The sequence below is a fragment of the Zingiber officinale genome, chromosome 4A, assembly GCF_018446385.1.
Source record: "Zingiber officinale cultivar Zhangliang chromosome 4A, Zo_v1.1, whole genome shotgun sequence".
Taxonomy (NCBI): Eukaryota; Viridiplantae; Streptophyta; class Magnoliopsida; order Zingiberales; family Zingiberaceae; genus Zingiber; species Zingiber officinale.
In genome coordinates, this window is record NC_055992.1 from 134,613,356 (window position 1) to 134,636,652 (window position 23,297).

General features: G+C 39.3%; 1 protein-coding gene across 1 annotated transcript; it reads right to left on the reverse strand.

The window, feature by feature from the left end:
• Nucleotides 1–607: 607 nt before the first annotated feature.
• Nucleotides 608–1,027, reverse strand: LOC121972812 (mannose-specific lectin-like). Its single transcript, XM_042524438.1, has one exon. The coding sequence runs from the start codon at nt 1,025–1,027 to the stop codon at nt 608–610; it is 420 nt and encodes a 139-aa protein (XP_042380372.1).
• Between the last annotated feature and the right edge of the window lie 22,270 nt (nt 1,028–23,297).

Sequence of the window (23,297 nt, forward strand, 5' to 3'; positions counted from 1 at the left end):
ACGACACACTCTATCCGTAACCATAATATTTTTTAGTGATGATGACACACTATCTTCATTATCGCTACGAGGAGGCTGACGATGAAGGATGCGAGGATGAACGGAATCATCTTCTACTTTATAAATTATAATTATTTATTATATTTGAATAACTATCCACTCTATTCCAATTAGAGATGGTCTCTAAAATTTTAATTAAATCTTCTCATCCAAAATCACAAATATTAGCCAATAATATTGTTTCATATTAATTAATTAATTAATTAGATTCCATGCCTTGTATTAATTTTATTTTTTCAATTGATATGTGTTATTGCCTATTAGATTTCTTTAATTAATTGTTTTTCTTTCGTTATTTTTTCAACGCAATTTAACTTTTAAAAATACTAATAAAAGAGCAGAGCAAGTAGATACTTAATTAATTAAGCTGATCGATGACGGAAACCAACTTAACAGTAGGTACGTACAACATAAAAACATAAAAACGAGGCGACGTACCATGCATGCATGCATATCGCTAATTATTTATGCCTCGCTACCTTTTATTCTGTTTTATTTAATAGCTAGCGATCCATGCATGGTTAACTTACGACAGTGGTGAAGCCAACTAATTTTTAGTCACCATGGCGATCTTCCTGTTCGTGGGTTCACCCTCAGGGATAATCCATACAGGCCTGCTGTAGATGACGACGTGGCCGTCGCGCTGCAGGACGAGGATGGAGCCGGGGATGGTGTTGAACTCGCTTTCCGTGTCACCGTTTTCGTTGTAGATGCGGAAGTTGCCGTCGGTATCGAAGAAGGCGTAGCAGACTCGGCCGTTGCCTTGGAAGGACCACACTTCATTGCCGTTGTCTTTGAGGACGAGCATGCAGTGGTCCTGCATGATGAATTCATAGGTCCCTTCGGTGAGGGATTCGCCGGGTAACAGCTTGTCGCCGCGTAAGAGAACGTTGTTGTTGGCCATGGCGGAAGGCAGGAGGAGTCCGAGGAGGACAGCAGCAGCAGAGAGCGTGACAAGGGCAGCCATGGATATATCACTCGCTAATTCACTCAAGTGATCGCTTGTTTAGAGTATCACTCGCTAATTCACTCAAGTGATCGCTTGTTTAGAGTATCATGCCACTCCCATCTATTTATAGATATATGAGGATATATAGGAGGAGGTAAATTTAAAATACAGTTTCAAGAATCATTAATTGCTTACAAATTCCTAGTATACGATAGCATTCAGTTTCCTTTACTACAATCAAATTATTCATATCGAGTGGTTGTGCTGTCGATAATCAAAGTAAATAATTTATCATTGATTTATAGCTAGAGTAGTATGACAAAACTAGCTAGCTAGCCAATAAATGCCCTCAGGTTTAGGTTCTATAGGAAATGAAACTCATATATGCTTCTAACCGTTCATGTTACGTTCATATATATCGATAAGATATACAGAAAAAGTTATTAACAAAAGACCAAAAAAAAAAAATATATTTAAAATTGATGGTTGTGATTTATGTACTAATTATAAATTGGAGACAAGCTAAAGTGCATGTTTTTTAAATGTCAGTTTAATAACACATTACACATATACGAAAATATCGAGTATTAATTGATGAAAATTTAATCAATCGGGCTATATTGACACTAAAGAATATCAAATAAACGGATGCATAAAAAAAAAAAAAAAAGAGGATCCTCATTGCAAAACCAAGTAGAGAGAATATCTCTAACTTGTACTTAAAAAGAGATTAATCAGTCTGGGTAATGTCAAGCTTGGGATGAGCAGTCCGGTTCAACAGAAGTTTTCCACTTCCATCAAGATAAATCGGAAAGTACTTACGATCAGCAACCTAGAAACCTAGTATCCCTTAATTACAAGTCCTATTTTTTTTTAAAAAAAATCCCTTTAAATACCTCATAATCTCTAACTTCTACTATTTATCATGTATGAATGTCTTATAACTAATTAAGCCGTTTCTCAGTCTATTTCTATCTCGAAGCCTTATTTTATTTTAAAATTTGTGGAAACCGATGTAATGCTAGAGGAGTTAATAGCTTTGATTTTCCTAATAAGGTTGCACATTAGAAATTTGAAGTAAAATCAACAACACAAACATAACAACAAGATTTTACGTGGTTCATTACCTCACAAATCCAATTGCTACTCCAAGACCTAGTCGTACTGCTCTACCATCAAAATCTATTATATATATATGTAATTTGATCTTAAACTTAATTAATAAAGTCCATAATACAATACATAATATGAGAGAAACCGTGATTAGATCACAATTATTGGGTATCTTATCATGTGTATTATGTATGTATTGAAATATTCCCTAGTCAATGAATTGATAAGATTTAATATCATTAATTCTCTGAGACTAACATATGTTACATTGGTTCATCCAAGCAACTGGTCCTCACTAACGAAACTAAGTGGGTATTTAGAAATAAGCTAAATGATAAAGGAGAAATAGTAAGGAATAAAGCTAGACTAGTAGCTAAAGAGTTTAGTCAAGTAGAAAGGTTAGATTATGACGAAACTTATGCACTTGTAGCTAGACTTGAATCCATCAGGATGCTGCTAACCTATGCAGCGCATAAAGGTTCAAGTTATACCAAATGGACGTAAAGTCTGCATTACTCAATGCGTTCATAAAAGAAGAGATTTATGTAAATCAACCCCCAGAATTTGAGGATTTAGATCACCCAAATCTTGTCCTTAGGTTAAAGAAAGTTTTATATGGATTAAAACAAGTACCTATGGTCTAGTATGAACGACTATCAACATACCTAATATATAAAGGGTTTAACCAAGGCCAAATAAACCAAACATTATTTGTTAAAACCTTAGAGAAAGAAATCTTTATAGCTCAAATTTACGAAGATGACATAATCTTTGGCTCAACAAATACTAAATTTTTAAAAGAATTCATTAATTTAATAGAATTTGAAATGAGCTTAGTAGGAGAACTCAATTTTTTCTTAGGATTACAAATAAAACAAACAAAAGAGGGAATTTATGTTTTTCAAATAAAATATGCTAAGGAATTAATTAAGAAATTTGGAATGAAAATTTATAAAAATATTATATTAATACCCCAATGACAATCAATGTTAAAATTGACTTTGACTTAGATGGAAGACCGTAGACTTAAAATATTATAGAAGTGCAATTAGGAAGTCTACTTTACATAACTGTAAGTCAACCTGATATTTTATTTGTAATAAGTATGTGTGCTAGGTACCAATCTTATGCAAAAGAATTATATATACTTAACTAATGTAAAAAAGGATACTTAGATACATTAAAGGGACCATAAGTGTAGGACTTTGGTACCCTAAGACTAGCACATTTAACTTAACTGGGTACTTAAACTCAGACTATTCTGTGTGCAAACTAGATAGAAAATGTACAAGTGGAAGTTGTCAACTTCTAGGTCAGTGCTTAGTAAGCTGGTCCAGTAGAAAGCAACATTGTGTTGCCTTATCCACTATTGAAGCAGAGTATATAGCCATGGGGGAATGTGCTGTAGGACCGTTGCGGCTGGCTAGAAGGGGGGTTCTGCAAAAATAAAAATACAACCCTTCTCGACTTTTCAAACTAACACTTACATAGGAATATAAAAGCAATAAAACAAAAAGGAAGAGGCACAAGATATTTACTTGGTTACCGGGGAGGTTGTTAATCCAAGGAATAAAGTTCATACTAGTATCTCCTTCAAGCAGAGAAACCTCTTACAACAATGACACACAAAACAAAGAAGCTAAACTACAAATTAAGCGCACAAGTGTTGAAAGAATGGATTGCTTGGAATTGTTGAAAAGCTTCTGGACCAAGGCTATATTTATAGCCTTGGTTGGGGCGCCCTGGGGGGATAAAACTTTATCACCCAACGTTCAGATAGAGTCAAAACTCGATCTGGTCAAAAACTCGATTCCGAGCACTCGGAATTGATCCGAGCACCCGGACCTAAAAAGTCAACTCTGGTTGACTTTTGGTCCGAGCTTTCTGCTCCGGTTCAGTTTGCCTTTGGTCCGGGTCTTCCGTTCCGACTCTGCTTGCTTGGGCAATCTCTAACATCTGGAATAGGGCTCACCCGAACCCAACTTCCGGTCTTCTCGAGCAGGCTTCCGCTCCGGCTTCTTGTCCCTCGAAATCGTCGCGTGCTCCCTTCTCGTCCACCAGCATACTCATCCGTAGTCTTCGTCCCTCGGTCGTATCCCGTGCCGACCTTCTCACTAGCTGCATCTCTTGCTCCCCGAGCAATCTTCCGCTCTGTCTTCTCATCCCTCGGAACCACTACACGCTTCCTTATTGTCCGCCGGTGTACTCTTCCGCAGTGCCTCATCCCTCGAACGCACCACGTGTCGTCTTTCTCGCTAGCTGCATCTTCCGCTCGACCCCCTGTGCTCCTAAGCTCCTGTACACTTAGACACAAAGTTAAAAACACACAGGACCTAACTTAACTTGTTGATCACACTAAAACAACCTTTGGATTCCAACAATCTCTTCCTTTTTGATGTGATCAACCCAAGTTAAGCTAGGGTTAAAATAGACATAAAATAAACAAACTAAATTACAATTTAGTGCAAAAAGAAAAAAAATTGAATTATCTACCTCCCATAGACTTATACTTTTTCTTCTCCCCTTTTGATCACATAAAAAATTGGGGTTACTAAAAAAATTCTAAGTTAAAACTTAGAAAATTTAAAAAATAATTTTCTAGAAAACATTTCTAAGTTAAACAAGCGTCTAAGTTAAAAAAAAATTCTAACTTAAAAATTTAAGCAACACTTTTTAATGTTTAAAAATTCCAAAAAAGAATTTCTAAGAAAAATTATTTTTGGAAGAGATTTCTAAGTTTAAAAAAAAATTTAACTTAGGCAAAAATAAAATATTCTTTAAGCATTTTTCTAAGTTAAAAATTTACTTAAAAAAAAAATTTGAGCATAAGAAAACTTTTTAAAGAAAATTTCTAAGTTTAAAAAGAATTTGAAAACTTGAAAAATTTGCAATATTTTTCAAATAACATTTAGACAGAAGTAAGTTTTGAAAATTTTTCTAAATAAAAAATTTACGCAAAAAATTTCTAAGTAAAAATTAAAAGAAAATTTCTAAATTGAAAAAAAAAATATTTGAATAACTTTTTAAAACATTAATTAATTCTATTTTTAATGCTTTGCCAGAAAGTTAATTAAATATTTCATTTCAATATTTTGGCTTCCAAGTAGTGACGAGACACTAGACCTTCTTGGTTATTGGAGCTATTTGTTTAATTTTCTCGCTGAAAGCTCTAATTCTAATTAATTTTTTAGTTTAAGCAAGATTTAGGAACCCAATATAGGTTCCAGCCTACTCGATTAACCAAAAATTTCTTAGGGACATATTTTCTTGAAATATTCCTAATTTGTCCTTGGTGAAATCTAAAATACCAGTTTAAATTATTAAATCTTCTAAAACTTGTATTAGATAAGCATGTATTATTTTTCAAGTTATTTACTTGAATTTTGAAATCTTCATTTTCTGATTTAACTTTAGCAATTTCTAATTCTAATCTTTTAAAATCTTCTAACGGACAAGATTTATTTAGAATTAATTTCAATTCTTTATTTTGCTTTTCTAGCATGTAATAGTCTTTATTTAATAACTTTACAAATTTAAACATTTGGTCAGGTGGTAGAGAACATACCTGACTTACCTTGTCACCTACTGATACTCCCCTGTTGAGCTACTTTCTTCCGAAGACTCTCCCCCTTCATCGATGCTCTCGATGTTCATTGAGGATGAGTTTGCTTCGTCTTCTGGAAGGTACTCGGCTATTAAGGCTGTTCCGACGATTTCCTCGGTTTCAGATTCTTCTGATGATGATTGGGTGTCCATTGAGGAGTTGGATGAGGCTTCTTTTGGTTCTTTATATAGCTTTAAGAACTTTTCCCAAAGTTCTTTTGCACTTTGATAATCGCCAATTTTGTCGAGATCTTCAACCTGTAGAACGTTCAAAAGGTGAAATTTGGTCTTACCATTTGATGCAAAATCATCACGCTGCTTCTTGGTACAGAGGCGTTTTTCAATTTCTTCTCCATTCATGTTCTTCTGTGCTTCATAACCATTTTCCATAATTAATAAAATACTAAAATCTATTTTCATAAATACCTCCATTCATCGCTTCCAAAATACGAACTCTCCCTCGAATGCTGGTGGGTAGACGTTAGCTCCGGCCATCATTTTGTCGTTTCAATTGGTAGTTAGTCCTTCTGAGATGTCTTGGCTCTGATACCACTTGTAGGGCCATTGCAGCCGGTTAGAAGGGAGTTGGATAGCCTGTAAAAATAAAAATACAACCCTTCTCGACTTTTCAAACTAACACTTGCATAAGAATATAAAAGCAATAAAATAGAAAGGAAGAGACACAAGATATTTACTTGGTTACAACTGGGAAGGTTGTTAATACAAGGAATAAAGCTCGCACTAGTATCTCCTTCAGGCAGAGAAGCCTCTTACAACAATAATGCACAAAACAAAGAAGCTAAACTACAAATTAAGCGCACAAGTGTTGAAAGAATGGATTGCTTGGAATTGTTGAAAAGCTTCTGGATCAAGACTATATTTATAGCCTTAGTCGGGGCGCTCGAAGGGATTCCGGGCGCCTTGGGGGGATAAAACTTTATCTCCCAATGTTTAGATCGAGTCAAAACTCGATCTGGTCAAAAACTCGATTCTGGGCACCCAGAATTGATCTGGGCGCTCGGACCTAAAAAGTCAACTCTAGTTGACTTTTGGTCCAGGCTTTCTACTCCGGTTCAGTCTGCTTGGGTGATCTTTGACATCCGGAATAGGGCTTACCCGAACCCAACTTCCGGTCTTCTCGAGCAGCCTTCCGCTTCGACTTCTCGTCCCTCGAAATTGCCAGCGTACTCATTCGCAGTCTTCATCCCTCGGTCGTATCCCGAGCCGACCTTCTCGCTAGCTGCGTCTCTTGCTCCCTGAGCAATCTTCCGCTTCGGCTTCTTGTCCCTCGGAACCACCGCACACTTTCTTCTCATCCGTCAGTGTACTCTTCCGCAGCGCCTCATCCCTCGGACGCACTATGTGCCGTCCTTTTCGCTAGCTGCGTCTTCCGCTCGACCCCCTGCGCTCCTAAGCTCCTGCACAGTACTTAGACACAAAGTTAAAAACACACAGGACTTAACTTAACTTGTTGATCACACCAAAATAACCTTGGGGTTCCAACATGTGCATCTCAATTATTATGGATGATGCACACTTTAAGAGATTATCAATTAGAATATAAAAATATAAAAATTTCAATTGATAACATAATCTCAATCAATTTAACTAAAAATCTAATACACTACTGAAGGGCTAAACACATAGAGGTTAAGCATCACTTTATAAGGGATCATGTAGTTAGGGGTTATATTGTACTTGACTATGTTGAGTCCAAGTAAATCTAGCATACATTTTCATAAAACCCTTACTTGAACTCAAGTTCAGTATACTTAGAAGATAGTTAGGTATGTGCTTAGTAGAATAGATTCAAAATAAAATATTTTTAAAATCATATATTTTTTATTACTATGTTGTCTTTTTCAAAAGTTATGGTTTTCAAAATTATTTCTTCAAAATCAGCTTGATTTTAAAATTTTAGAATAAAATCATTTTTGTTTTCTTCAAAACTCCTAATTTACTAAAAAGTATGTACCCCTACGTTTCAACCAGAGCATCTCACAAGCTCACTAGGAATATGCTTGTATATAAAAAACACTTAAAATTGTGTGAGATGCATAGGGTATTGCCTGGACTTTATAATGCTTATGTCTATACTATAAATACCAATTCAAATTGATTAAGTTGAGTCATCCTTTTTAGTCAAAACTAATTGGATCACATACTTAACTTGACTAACCAAGTGAACGTTACTACCTTATGGTAAACAGCTAGTAGCTAAATGTTAGATATTTATTCTAAGAAAAGTAAATGAATGTTTTAAAGTTTAAAAAAAATTCTTTTTTTTTTTACTTTGAACCTTACATGCTTGGACTCTAGGATAAGAACCAAGAATTTCCTCCTCAAATATAAAAGCATTCACTTCGATTTTTTTAAAGCCTATAGATTAAATTTTGTTTCCTCTATTTCTATAATTATTTTTAATATATGTCAAAGGGGAAGTAATAGAAGTTAAGTTTTTCTTAACTAAAGTTTTATAAAAATCTTTTTAAAGCTGATTTATAAAGCTAAGTACTTAAACTAAGTTTTTTAAAAGTACTCAAGTTCTTATTAAAATCTTTTTAAAGCTAAGTACTTAAACTAAGTTTTTATAAAAATCTTTTTAAAAGCTTATTTATAAATCTTTTTAAAGCTAAGTAATTAACTAAAATTTTTATAAAAATCTTTTTAAAATGATTTATAAATTTTTTAAAAGCTAAGTGCTTAACTAAAATTTTTGTCAAAATCTTTTAAACATAAGTACTTAAACTAAGTCTTTTAAAGTATTTTAGTTTTTATCAAAATAGTTTTAAAACTAAGTACTTAATGAAATTTGTATAAGAAATCTTTTTTAAAAGCTCAGCACTTAACAAAGGTTCTTCACAGCTAAGTTTTTTTTAAAAAAAGGAAAAAAAAAGCTAAATGCTACGTTTCAAGGGGGAGTTTTTTGAACTTTTTTAAAAAAATTCTTTATTCCATTTCAAAAACTTAGAAACTTAGTGTTTTGAAAAAGTTTATACCTACTTGGAAGAATACTTACTTACCTTTACTTGTCATCTATTTGGTTTTACTTATTTTAAATTAATTTTGAATTGTGTTATCATAATAAAAAAAATGGGGAGACTGTTGGTGCAAAAAGCATCATATGATCGAACCTAAGTTTTAATTATGGTAAAGGGTTCAATGTTAAGTTGTCATGTGATCTAACAAGTTGAACTAAGTATATGAGAAAGTCCTAAGTGATCTTAGGCAAAGGAAAGTCGTAGCTGTGGTTAGGCAACAAAATCCTAGTCCAGGGACTGGACAAAGTCTTGGCGGGTCAAGGATTTTGGGCAAAATCCTAAAGTCGAGGACTCTAGATGAAAATCCTATCATGAATACTAAGTGGAAGACTAGACGAATTGTGAAGCGGGCGTCTAGCACGAAGTCTTGAAGTCTCAGACGCTGAACAAAAGTTTAGTCTGTCTTAAGGACTGGTCTGGCAAAAGGTAAACTCTCCTGAAAGGAGTAGGTGAGGTCGCGTTCCTCGTTGAGGGAACAATATGCGTTGGTTAAACTTAGGGTTTTTGAAAAATCTAAAAGTTAGAACCGGACAGTTCAGAGATTGTCAAATAGTTTCTTATTCATATTTTATTATGCTAACTTTATTTTACAGGGTATATTTGATATTTTGGACTAACGTATCTTGTAGGGAGCAAAAAACACATAAAAGGCTCGGATGAACATTGTTCAAGACGCCTCCGGGGCTGTTGGAGGAGCCTTGGGAGGCTTGGTTGAAAGCCTGTGCGGAGAGGCACGAAAGCGCCCTCCAAGAGCTTGAAAGCACCTTGGAGCTGGGATGGAAGGCACCTTCGAACAGATGAAGTTCATAGAAAGCGGAATTTATCGATAATGCGGATTTGGAGATAGAAATCTGAGTTGGAGGCACCTTCAATGGGGTTGAAGGTGCCTTCAATAGCTCATAAAAGGAGACCACGAGCAGATGCTTCGATATAACTCATCTTTGAGATCTTTTTTTTGTGTGCTACTCTAAAGACGATCCAACGAAGCCGTAACACTACTCTGACAACTGAAAGTTTTACTTTCAGAATTTCACGTTGTCGGTATAATTTTAAATTATTGTAATTAAGTTCTGCACTTATAATTCTGCAATTGTAAAGTTTTTCCGAAATTATAGTGATTTTCCAACAAAAGTGATCAACGATCACATGCCTTAGAATAAGAGTCGTCATATGCTCCGAACCAAGTAAAACTCGGTCTTGTTAGCGTTGTTTCTCTTTTCTTTCTTTCCGTTGCATTATTCTCTATTTTTTAAAAGGTGTAAAAAAGCCACGAGCAATTCACCCTCCGTCCTCTAGCACACCTCGATCCTACGTGCTGGACGACGGAAAGTGGAATTTTTACCTCCCATACACCAAAACAAAAAAGTGGATGATGCCCCATTCGTTAGATAAAAAGTCACTGAGAAGGTTTTAAAACCGGAGGATCAGTTTTAAAATCTTTTTCAATGCCACAGAAACGTAAAACAAAATTTTAAATCTTTTTTCATCAATTGAATATGAAAATGGAAGGTTTTAAAACTGGAGGATCAATTTTATAGGTCCCTTCGGTGAGGGATTCGCCGGGGTACAACTTGTCGCCGCTATAGAGAACATTGTTGTTGGCCATGGCGGAAGGCAGGAAGAGGCCGAGGAGGACAGCAGCAGCAGAGAGCGGGACAAGGGTATCATGTCACTAATTCACTCACTAATTCACTCAAGTGATCGCTTGTTTAGAGTATCATGTCACGCCCATCTATTTAGACCTGACCACGGTTCGGAACCGACGGTTCGACGGTTCGAAACCGCCGGTTCGACGGTTCCAGGCAGGTCGACCCTTAACCTTAACCGTCCAAGACGGTTACGGTTCACGGTTCAGAACCGCCGGTTCACGGTTCGGTTCACGGTTCGTCACGGTTCAAGATTAATATGTTAATAAAAATTAAAAATTAAACATTAAAAATTAGAAATTAAAATTTATTAAAAAAAAGGCTTACACTTATTTAAGTTGCCTATGTATCCCTTTAGGGGAATCAAAGCCCACGTAGTTCTTTTACATTTTTATCTTTTTACATTTTCATTCACTTCCATTTCCTGTTCCTGTCGTATTTGTTCCTTCAGTATCAAAATCTTCAACTTCGTCATCTGAAAGTTGCATTCCTTGGATTCTTTTCTCCGCTCTGGTCCAATCGTCCAGTAATGCTTGGGCTTCCAATGAGTCGGGAGACAAAGTTGATCGTCGTTCATCTAATATGTTGCCGCCGGCACTGAACGTCTGCTCCACAGCAACAGTTGACACTGGACAAACTAAAATTTCTTTTGCGATCACGGAGAGAACGGGAAAGCTTTGAGCCTTCTGTGACCACCACTTTAAGATATCGAAGTTTTCGCTATCTGCTTCATTAAAATCAAAAGAAGTCGTAAAATAATTCTCAAGTTCCTGTGTGGAACTTGAGGATCCCCGTGGACGTTTTGTCCGTTCTTTTAATAAGAGTTGTGCTTTTGTAAGTTTTAAATTACTACTAGTAGTTTGTTGAATTTCAGAAATATTAATTTGTGTTCCATATTTTGCATAATATTGATTATAAATACCATATAAATAAATTCTAACATTATATATAATATTAGCTGGATCAGGGGAAGAAGAATCTTTAATTGGAATTAAAACATCATAATATAAAGTTAACATTTCTGGTAAAACTTCTAATTTAAATCTAGGATCTAAAGCAAATGCAATTAAATAAATTTCAGGAATTAAATAAAAATATTTTTCCCATTTAGTTTTCATAGCTAAGATGCAAGGAGATAAAGATTCATTATTAATATGTTCATTTAAAACTAATACTATATTAGAAAAATTTTCTAAAACTAATTGAGTAGTGGGATAATAAACACCGGAAAGTTGTTCGGTTGCATCATTAAATACTTTTAAAATTTCACAAATACTACTACAAATATTCCATTGTTGTGAAAATAAATATATATTAGCATTAGTGTTTTGTGCAAAAAATGAACATAATAATTCTTTATATTGAAATGAATCTTGTAATAATTGGTATGTTGAATTCCAACGTGTTGGTACATCATGTGAAAATTTTTTAGGTCTCATTCCATTAATTTTACAAAACTTACCCCATTGTTTCATTATAGATGGATGAGACTATAAATAAGAAATTGCAATTCTAATTGGTTTAATATAACTTTCTAAAATTTTTAAACCATCTTGAACACATAAATTTAAAACATGACATACACAACGAATATGAAAAAATAAACCTCCAATAATAGGTTGACAAACAAATTTTAGATCATCTATACAAGCGGTATTAGAACTAGCATTATCTAATGATATTGAAAATATTTTATGAGTTAAACCATATTCTTCTAAAATTAAACATAATAATTGTGCGATATTATGAGCATTATGTGATTCATCAAAAACTCTATAAGCTAATAATCTTTTTTGGAGATTCCAAGAGTTATCGATCCAATGGCAAGTCACACCCATATACGAATGTGTTTGCCAATGATCACTCCAAATATTGGAACATAAAGAAACTTTATTATCTAATTTACTAAATTCATCAATTAAATTCTTTTTTCCTTGTTTTACTAATTTTTTAATTGTACGAGTAAGTGTAGTCCTAGGAACACGTTTAGCACATGGATTAAGAGATTCTTTACAAAAATCTTCAAATGTGCATTTAGATCCAAAACTAAAAGAAAGATGTTCTAGGGAAAAAAATTTAGCTAATGATTCTCTTAATTTATTATCTGAATATAAAAATAAACCGGAATCGGTACTACCGCTAGTTGAAGAAAATCTTGATAATTGTGTTTGAGAACGGTCGAGTCCATATTCCGTCGGGTGCTTCGTTTCTACATGTCATTTCAACGACCCATAGCCGCCGCCGGCTTGGAATTTGTAGGAAGCATTGCAGTGCTTACATTTTGCACGCATTTCTCCCGACGGAAGAGTGACCTTCTCAAAATGTTTAGTAAAAATAGAAGATTTTAGAGGAGGAAGTTCCCGAACCTTAGAAGTAATTGCATCGGTACTTCCTTGTGTGTCGGGTGTCGGATTCGGAAGATGCTCGATCTCATCATCGGTGGATTGAATGTTGGGGTCCTCCTCCCGCGGATTCATTATTTGCTTTCCCTTCCGAGCTCGAGATGATGCACCTCCGCGGCCTCCTTCCATTGTAATTGAAAATTGAAAACGAAAGCGTGTAGAGATTAGAGAATACGAAAATGAGATTAAGAGTAGAGAAGATGTGTGTGAAAAATGATGAAATAAGCTCTCTATTTATAGAGTTTTGATAGTAACGGACACTAAATCATAGCCATTGATCAAAAAACGATCAAATAATGATCCTAACCGTTGAAAAAAAATATCTAAAAAACCCTCCCAACGGCTACGAACCGCCGGTTAACCGGCGGTTCCAACGGCTATGAACCGCCGGTTAACCGGCGGTTCAAGCCGTTTAAAAAAAAAAAAAAAAAATTTTGCGGTTTAACCGCCGATTCAACCCGCCGGTTAACCGGCGGTTCGCCGGTTTTACATCCAATGAACCGGAACCGGCCCGGCAACTTGCCGGGCCGGTTCCGGTTCGACCTGACGAACCGGGTCAACGGGCAACCGGCCCGTTGACCTGGTTACGGGCCCGGGCCAGGTCCGGGCCAGGGCCAGACCCCGCCCGGGGTCGGGTCTACATCTATTTATAGATGAGGATCTATAAGAGGAGTTAAATTACGGTACTTAAAGTATTGTTAATTATATTATAATTAATGGGGGAAAAACAGTTTCGAGGATCATTAATTGCATACAAATTCGTAGTATATGGTAGCATTCAGTTTCCTTTACTACAATCAAATTATTCATATCGAGTGGTTGTGCTGTCGATAGTCAAAGAATAATTTATCATTGATTCATAGAGTAGTATGACAAAACTAGCTAGCTAGACAACAAATGCCCCTCCGGTTTAGGTTCTATTGGAAATGAAACTCATATATGCTTCTAACCGTTCATGTTCATATATATCGATAAGATATACATAAAAAGTTATTAACAAAAGACCAAAAAAAATTATATATTGAAATTGATGATTATGATTTATGTAGTAATTATAAATTGGAGATAAGCTAAAGTGCATGTTTTTCAAATGTCAATATCATAACACATATATGAGAATATCAAATAAATCAATCGTGCTATATATTGACACTAAAGAATATCAAATAAATGGATGCACAAAAAACAGAAGAGGACCCTCATTGCAAAATCAAATTAATAAAGAGAATATCTCTGACTTGCATCATTTATCAAGTATATTGATGTAGCGATATAGGGAGATCCATCTACACGGGTCAGGTGCTAAGATAGAGGTCAAAGTTAAGATGACCAATGTCAAGATATCAAAGGACCGAATGTATGATGATTACAATAGCCAGTCGGGACAGTCAATACCCAATCGACGCGAGGTGTGTCCAAGCGGACCACATGTCCAGCTCGGAATAATATGACAAGATAATTAGGCGATCAATATGGAGCAACAGAACGCCAAGAAGACCGGAGAGCTTTTCCGATCGTGGAGGTCACACTACTACACAATCACCATAGTGAAGAGCAACTGAGACAGAGCAGAGGGGTCTTGGCCGAGCGACTACCCCACTTGGCCAAGCAGCAGGATTGTGGTTGTATCACTTGATATCCTTCTGGGAGATAATGCCGTTGACATGAGGCATGGTCGACAGGCGGATTGTACTGCAGAAGTTTCTACTGTCTTGTCAGGGATACGCATGCCCTGTTAAGGTATGATGTTAGAGGTACTTTTCTAACATGTATCTTTATGGGACATATTGGAGAATGTGCCCATGCCTCGAGGAGTGTGCACGTCATCCACTAGGGCTCTATATAAAGGGAGGTCCATCACCAGCGGAGATACACGTAATTCACTGTTTGTGCCTACGTTGTTGTTGCTCCGCTTTCCTTCTATACTTCCGGTGACTGACTTAAGCGTCAGAGGCCAAAGCTGGGGACACCTTCCATGGCTCGACATTGACATTACCTATTTTGTAGAACGGAGCGAGCTCTACAGTCGGTCAGTGAAGCCGCCACATCCCCAGCTTTTCACCTTCCCACTTTTGGACAGGATCATTTTGGCGCCGTTTGTGGGAACGTAACTTGCATCCGAACGAGAAGATGGAGGATGCTGGACGATTCACCACAGTGACATTGACGCAAGAGGAGCTCGACATGCTAATACAAGCTCGAGTTGCAAAAATAGTGGAGCAACAATAACACAGGCACTGGCTGAGCGCCAAGCGCAGGAATTCGTAGCATCAATCGCTGGCCGACCGGCTGAACACAGAGACCGAATGGACCAAATATCCACTCAAGGGAAGAACAAGAAGTCGATCGACACGTATGGGGAAGCGACCAATGCGCTGATCCCCTTCCATCGAGCACTATCCAGGATCCCATCGGAGGAACGGGGCCGAGCGGACAAGGATCGAGGGTCTTCCTCAGATGATGCACCAGTTCGGAACGCGAGAAAGGGGAAGGCACCAAGGGACGATAATTCACCCGAGCGGATCAATCGACAACTTCTACAGGGGATTCTGAATGACCCTCTTGTTGGGAATCGGTCGGTCGGCTTGAAGGGGGGTTGGATAGACGGCACCCCCAAATACTCGCTTCTTTCTACAACGTTAGTGCGCAAGCGGAAATGCAAACAAAGCAAGTAGAAAGCTAAATACTAAAGGAAAGAATGCAAACCAAGCTACACGATCATTTACGTGGTTCGGAGATAAGACTCCTACTCCATGGCTGTCCGTAAGGTGGACGATCCCTATCCGTCGGTGGATTACTCCCCGGAAGACCTCCGGCTAGCTCATGTAGCTCCTTGTGGGTGGAGAAACCTCACCACAACTCTTACCAAGGACTCTTAAGAAGCTAGGGCACTAGTAGACTACTAATAGGGGTTAACCACCTCTATTTCGTCAACTTCAACCAAGCTTCCAAGGCTTGGTTATATAAGTCACGGGTTAGAAAACCCCGCCTACCAGTCGACTGCTAAAACATGCAGTCGACTGCCCTCTGTGGAAATTCGACTGTTACATCCCAACGACTCGATTCCACACTAACCGAGCGAACAGAGACATTCTGTTCGCTGCCAGTCGACTGCCCTAGTCGACTGCACCAGTCGACTGCTAAAACATGCAGTCGACTGCTACAGTACTGTTACAGTAACACAACAGTACTGCTACAGTACGCTACGGTACTACTACAGTACGCTACAGTACTGCTACAGTAAAACCCTAAAATTAGGATTTTACTCCGAGTACAATCTCTTGTGCTCTCGTACCCTCACCCTTATGACTCGCTTGACACTTCCTTTGCAACTTTAACCTCTTGCCTTCAAGCCTACTTCCTTTGACTCTCATCCCTCGGATGCATTCAAGCCCGTGGCTCGTCCCCAATGCCATCCTTCGCGTATGCCTCGAAGTCGCTTCGCTCGGCCCTTGTCCTCGCTGCCTTGTCCACGGTCCCTCGGATGCTCCATCCTTCACCGGACCCGAAGCCATCAACCTGAGTCACATGTGTATCCTGTAAATCTGCACAACTCAAATACACATATCAAATACAAGGGTGAACCTAACTTAAACCCTTTGCCCAAACACCAAAACACATGGTCGCACAGACCATTGGGATTGCTCCAACACCTCTGCCTAGACATTACACTCCACTGACGATCGGGGAATATAACGGAAGCACTGATCCAGATGATCACTTGGCTAAGTTCGACAACGTAGCCACACTTCATTAGTACATTAATGGGGTGAAGTGTCGGGTCTTCCTCTCCATTCTCTTCGGATTAACACAACGTTGATTTAAGAGGCTGTTGAATGGATCAATCCACAACTTCAAGGACTTCCGAGTGGCATTTCTAGACCATTTTGCTAGCAGTAGCCGCCACCAGAAGATGAGCGTGAATTTATTCTCGTTGAAGCAAGGGCTTAGGGAAGCATTGAGGGCCTAAATACAACGCTTCAACCAGATGGTTATGGATATTCCAACGGTCTCCTCAGATGTATTGGTGAACGACTTCACTAATGGGCTCACTAAGGGAGATTTCTTCCAATCGCTCATTCAGAAGTGGTTGAGGGACTTCAACCACTTACAAAGGAAGGCAACAAAATACATAAACACAGAGGAAGCCCAAGCGGCTAGAAGAAGGTGTTGGACTCCGTGGTAGTTTTGATGTGATCAACCAAGTTGGTTAGATCTTGCTTTGTGTTTGATCCCTGTGTCTGAGTGTGCAGGAGCTTAGGAGCGCAGGAAGTCGAGCGAAAGACGCAGCTAGCGAGAAGGACGACACGGGAAGGGAGCCGACGGGCTTAGTGCGTTCGAAGGACGAGAGAGCTGCGGAAGAGTACTCCGATGGAGCGAGAAGGATGCGCACGGCGTTCGAGGGACGAGAAGCCGGGAGGAAGACTGCTCAAGGAAGGCCAGAAGTTGGGTTCGGGTGAGCCCTATTTCGGTTGGCCGGAATCACCCAAGCTATCGGAGCATCAGAAGTCAAAAAGAAGAAAAAGAGAAGCTGGAAGCTATTTATATCATGCAGGTTACAGGCTATATATACCCAGCAGCTTGAAGGCGCCTCCATCAGCATTGAAGGCGCCTCCAACTTGAAGGCGCCTTCAATGCCTGTTGGAGGCGCCTCGGACCTGGCCAAAGTGGCCGTTGAGCTGCGGATAGAGTTCTATCCGCACACTCCCGTGGAGGCGCCTTGGATCGTTGGAGGCGCCTTGGAGCTTCGGGATAGAGTTTCCAAGGGCTATAAAAAGACCCCTGGAGCTAGGAATTGAATAACAACTCAAGCAATCAATTGTGTAGTTTTTCCTAGCAATAGTTCTGAGCTTCCAAAGTGTAAAAGGTTTCTCTGCCTTCAGCAAAGGAGATTTTTCTACTGAGCTTTTTCTACTGCCCTGGATTAACAACCTCCTTGGTTGTAACTAGGTTAAATCCTGTCTACTACTTAATTTCTATTTCTTTGCTTATTTTTATTTTACTATTGCTTTTCTGAGTTGAAACCCGAGGAGGGTATAGTTAATTTTTGTTTGCAGCAATTCACCCCCCCTCTTGCTGGCCTCCGCTGCACCTACAATTGGTATCAGAGTCAGACCACCTCAGAAGGACTAACCGCCAACTGACGCACAACGATCAAGACGATGCTCGGAGCGAATATTCATCCCCCGAAGTTCGACGGAGACTTCACAACGTGGAAACGCTGGATGGAGGTATTTTTTAAAACCGAATTTTATATTTGTTTAATAATGAAATATGGCTATGCAGTCCCAAAAGATAAGGAAGAATACACCTGGACGAAAAAGGAACAAGCAGACTTCGTCACCAACGGAAAAGCTGAATACCACCTCCTCAGCGTTCTGCCACCTCAGGAGGTAAGTCGGATCGGAAGCTACGACTCCGTGAAAGATATCTGGGAGAAATTCCTGGAGCTTCACGAAGGTACCTCCGAAGCGAAGCTGGCGGGCGCGACATCCTCCAGACCCAGTTGACGAACCTCCGGATGAACCAAGGCGAGAAGATAGTGCAACTCCAAGCGAGGATCAAAGAGATGATCACTCAACTCAACAACCTTGGAGAAGAAGTAACGAACCGGGACTCAATCCGGAACGCGCTCAACGCCTTCCCGAGAACTCCCGAGTGGGCCTCCTTAGTAGATGCTTACTACATCTCTAAGGACTTCGAGGTAAGTACTTTAGAACAATTATTTGCTACTTTTGAACTTCACGAATCTCGAGTTGCAGAGCCCAACGGAGTAGAGAAGACCAGTCAGAACATTGCCTTAAAGGCAAAAATAAACGGTTCTGACTCCGAAGCCTCGGTCGACGAATCCGAAGCAGCACTATTGGTAAGATGCTTCAATAAATTCTTTAGTACTAATAAATTTAGATTGCAGAGGCATCAACGAAAGAAAAGGACGATTCGTTGCTACAACTGCAACGAAGAAGGGCACATCAAAAATGACTACCCAAGATTAAAGAAAAAGGAGAAAGAGAAAGAAAAGACCAACTACAAGAAACCAGAATCCTCCAAGTATAAGAACCTAAAGGCCACCTGGTCAGACTCTTCTACCTTCGAATCATAACTCGAAGAATTCTCAGGATTAGCACTGATGGCCAACCATCAGCCGGAAGAAGACTCAAGCTCAGACATGAGCATGGATGAAGGGGGAGGATCATCAGAAGAGGAAAGTTGCAGTGAAGGGGGAGAATCACCAAGTCAGGTAAGTAAGATACGTAATCTAACCCCGACTCAGTCTTTTCGGTTTATTAAAGCTCTTTCTAAAGAATTAGATAAATTAGAAAAAGAAAATGAAAATTTGAAATCAGAAAATGAAAAATTTAAATTAGAAATTGAAAAATTGAAAACTACTGCATGTTCAAATAAATTTCCAAAATCAAAACTAAGGGTTTATGGAAAATTAAATTAGTACATTAGAAACCATCAGGGCCAACTTAGAAGAGTACCCAAGAATTATGTACCTCCTAAGTATCTAATTAATCTAGTAGGAAGGAACCTCCATTGGGTTCCAAAATCTGTGCTAAATTAATTTTTTTTTAATTAAAAACTTTAAAGAGAGAAAATTAAACATTTTATTTATGAAGGCTTTGTCTAAGGAAGTGGTTGTTGCTCCAATAACCAAGAAGACCTAGTGCCTCGCCACGACCTGGAAGCTGAAATATTGAAATAAAAATGTTTAATTAACTTTCTGAAAAAGCATTAAAAGAAAATTAAATAATGCTTTGAAAGTTGTTCAAACATTTTTAATTGTTTTTTTTTAAATTCTAAAAACTTATTGTTACTTAGAATCTCTTACTTAAATTTTCTTTGGTTTACTTAGAAATTCTTTTTAAGATCCTTAAAATTTTCTTTTGGAAAATTCTAAAAATTGAGTTTACTTAGAAATTTTTTTAAAAATTCAAAATTTCATTTTACTTAATTTTTTTTTTGAAAATTTTTACTTAAAAATTTTGTGGAAACTTTTTGACTTACAAAATTTTTACTTAGAAATTTTTTTTTCAAAATTTCATTATTACTTGGAATATTTTTTGAAACATTCATTTTTAACATTTTGTTGGATAATTCTCTCTATTTAAGACCCCATTTTTGCTGTGATCAAAGGGGGAGAGAAAGGTACAAGTTTAGGAGGAGTTGGGAAAATTAAAAATTTTTAACTTAATATTTTTTCCTAAAATGTTTTTCAATTTTATTTATTGCAAAATTTATGCTTAATATGCTAGTTTAGTAATTTTTTTCTTTAAAATTACTTTTTGTGTCTATTTTTACCCTAACTTGAACTTGGGTTGATGCACATCAAAAAGGGGGAGATTGTTGGACCCCGTGGTAGTTTTGATGTGATCAACCAAGTTGGTTAGGTCCTGCTTTGTATTTGATCCCTGTGTCTGAGTGTGCAGGAGCTTAGGAGCGCAGGAAGTCGAGCAAAAGACGCAGCTAGTGAGAAGGACGGCACGGGAAGGGAGCCGACGGGCTCAATGCGTCCGAAGGACGAGAGAGCTGCGGAAGAGTACTCCGGTGGAGCAAGAAGGGCGTGCGCGACATTCGAGGGACGAGAAGCCGGGAGAAAGACTGCTCGAGGAAGGCTGGAAATTGGGTTCGGGTGAGCCCTATTTCGGTTGGCCGGAATCACCCAAGCTATCGGAGCATCGGAAGTCAAAAAGAAGAAAAAAAGAAGCTGGAAGCTATTTATACCATGCAGGTTACAGGCTATATATACCCAGCAGCTTGAAGGCGCCTCCATCAGCATTGGAGGCGCCTCCAGCTTGAAGGTGCCTTCAATGCCTGTTGGAGGCGCCTCGGACCTGGCCAAAGTGGCCGTTGAGCCGCGGATAGAGTTCTATCCGCACACTCCCATGGAGGCGCCTTGGACCCTCGTTGGAGGTGCCTTGGAGCTTTGGGATAGAGTTTCCAAGGACTATAAAAAGACCCCTGGAGCTAGGAATTGAATAACAACTCAAGCAATCAATTGTGTAGTCTTTCCCAGCAATAGTTCTGAGCTTCCAAAGTGTAAAAGACTTCTCCGCCTTCAGCAAAGGAGATTTTTTTACTGAGCTTTTTCTACTGCCCTGGATTAACAACCTCCTTGGTTGTAACCAGGTTAAATCCTGTCTACTACTTAATTTCTATTTCTTTGCTTATTTTTATTTTACTATTGCTTTTCTGAGTTGAAACCCGAGGAGGGTATAGTTAATTTTTGTTTGCAGCAATTCACCCCCCTCTTGCCGGCCTCCGCTACACCTACAGAAGGGAGGTGTCGAATGAGCCCATAACAGTGTCTGCGTGGTGTCTGTCGAGCAACCATCAGCCTCCCAAATGGCCTTGATTAGGGGGGGGGGGGAGCGCAGCCACACAATGAGCCCAGGACGCATGCCGTACAGCATGTGGCGGGCGATCGCCCAAAAGCTACAAAAGACAAAGTGTGGACTTCAATGTTTTGCTCCTTCCATCAGTCAGCGATGTATAACACACGAGACTACTACGATCTGATGTCAATAGTTAGCAAGCTAGCTCCGCGGGGATATCATTGTCGATTACCATCTCCTGATTGGCGACACAGGCACCGATTAGCCGGGAGAAGGGAGGAAGAAAGGACGACGACCGAACCACACCCTCATCAATCTTAGAGGAGGAGCAACCATAGTTCTACTTGAGCCTCTATCGAGCGGAGCAGACCTTCGGCTCAAGAGGAGGAGAACAGGAGTAACGCCGCTGGGCGATAAATAGGAATGATCATTGGTGGGCCGACCGACAATGATTCCAACCGAGTGAGGAAGTTGCATGCTTGGCGACTCGAGATCCATGCCGTTGGCTGTTGTAGCAAGGAAAAGGCCGAAGGACCTGAGATTAGTTTCGACCTAAAAAACTTAAAAGGAGTGGAGATCCCTCATGACAACGTGCTGATTATCCGAGCGGTAATTGCTAACTACATTATTCACCGAACCTTTGTTGATACAGGGACCTCGGTGAATATCATATTCAAGAAGGCATTCGATCAGCTGCAAATCGACCGGAGTGATTTGCTTCCCATGACGTCTCCACTCTACGGATTCACAGGAAACAAAGTGTTGTCGATCAGCCAAGTCCGCCTGGCCATCTCGCTCAGGGTGGAGCCGCTAAAGACCACAAATTTCATTGTGGTGAACGTACCGTCGGCCTACAATGCCATATTGGGCCGACCAGCACTCAATGGGTTCCGAGCGGTGGTGTCCACCTACTCCCAGAAGATTAAATTCCCGATGGACGACATGGTGGGCGAAGTCAAAGGTGACCAGCTGGCCGTTTGGCGATTCTATGTCAAGATGGTCAAAGCCAAAGCAAGGGCCGCTCGAAAAACCCGCGCTTGGAGGTGAACTCTATCATGAAAAAGCCTCCTACGCTGGTTTATGAAGAAAAGGAGGAGATTCAAATCCACCCAAGCTGATCGGAGGCAACTACCTTTGTCGCCGCCGACCTCGAGATCGAGAAGAAAGCAAAACTGGTCGCCTGCCTCAAACAAAACCACGATATGTTCGCTTGGTTGACGCGAGCTCCCGAGCATCTCGCTGAAAGTGGCTCAGCACGAGCTTCATGTCCGACTGGACGCTCGACCAGTGAAGCAAAAGAAGAGGAACTTCAATGCAGAACAAACCTGATCATCCAGGCAGAGATAGAAATATTGCTAGAAGCTGGCCACATCTAAGAAGTTCAATTCCCGAGCTAGCTCGTTAATGTCATACTAGTCTCTAAGCCGGGCAACAAGTGCGGGTCTACATCGACTTCCGTGATTTGAATAAGGTGTGCTCAAAGGAATTCTATCCGCTGCCCAGGAGAGATTAGATGGTGGACTCTACATGGGTTGCGACCTAATCTGCATGCTCGACGCGTACCTAGGATACCACCAAGTGTTGCTCGCTCGGGAGGATCAAGAGAAGGCCAACTTCATCACGACTGATGGAACATATTGCTACAACATTATGCTGTTCGGATTGAAGAACACTGGCACCACTTATTAGAGGCTGATGAATAAAGTGTTCCGTCGACAGATCGGTTGTAACATGGAGGTATATGTCGATGTCATATTAATAAAATATCTACAAGCTGCTGATCTTTGTGCATATATCAAAGAAACATGCCAAACCTTAAGGGCATATGAGATAAAGCTAAACCTAAGCAAATGTCAGTTCGTCACGAAGAGTGGCCGATTCCTCGGATACATCGTCACCGAACGAGGCATCGAGGTGAATCCGAGCAAGATGAAGGCGCTACAAGACATGCTCCTGCCCCGCAACTTGAAGGAGGCCCAACGGCGGACTGGACGGATCACCACGCTGTCAAGGTTCATTTCCAAATCATCCAATCAAAGTTATCCATTATTTAAGATGTTGCGCCGAGCAACAAAATTTCAATGGGATGCGGAGTGCGACAAGGCTTTGAAAGAGCTTAAGGAGTACCTCAATTCCTTGCCTAT

Coding starts and splice junctions, on each gene's coding strand:
- LOC121972812 (XM_042524438.1), bottom strand. CDS start 1,027: ATGGCTGCCCTTGTCACGCTCTCTGCTGCTGCTGTCCTCCTCGGACTC.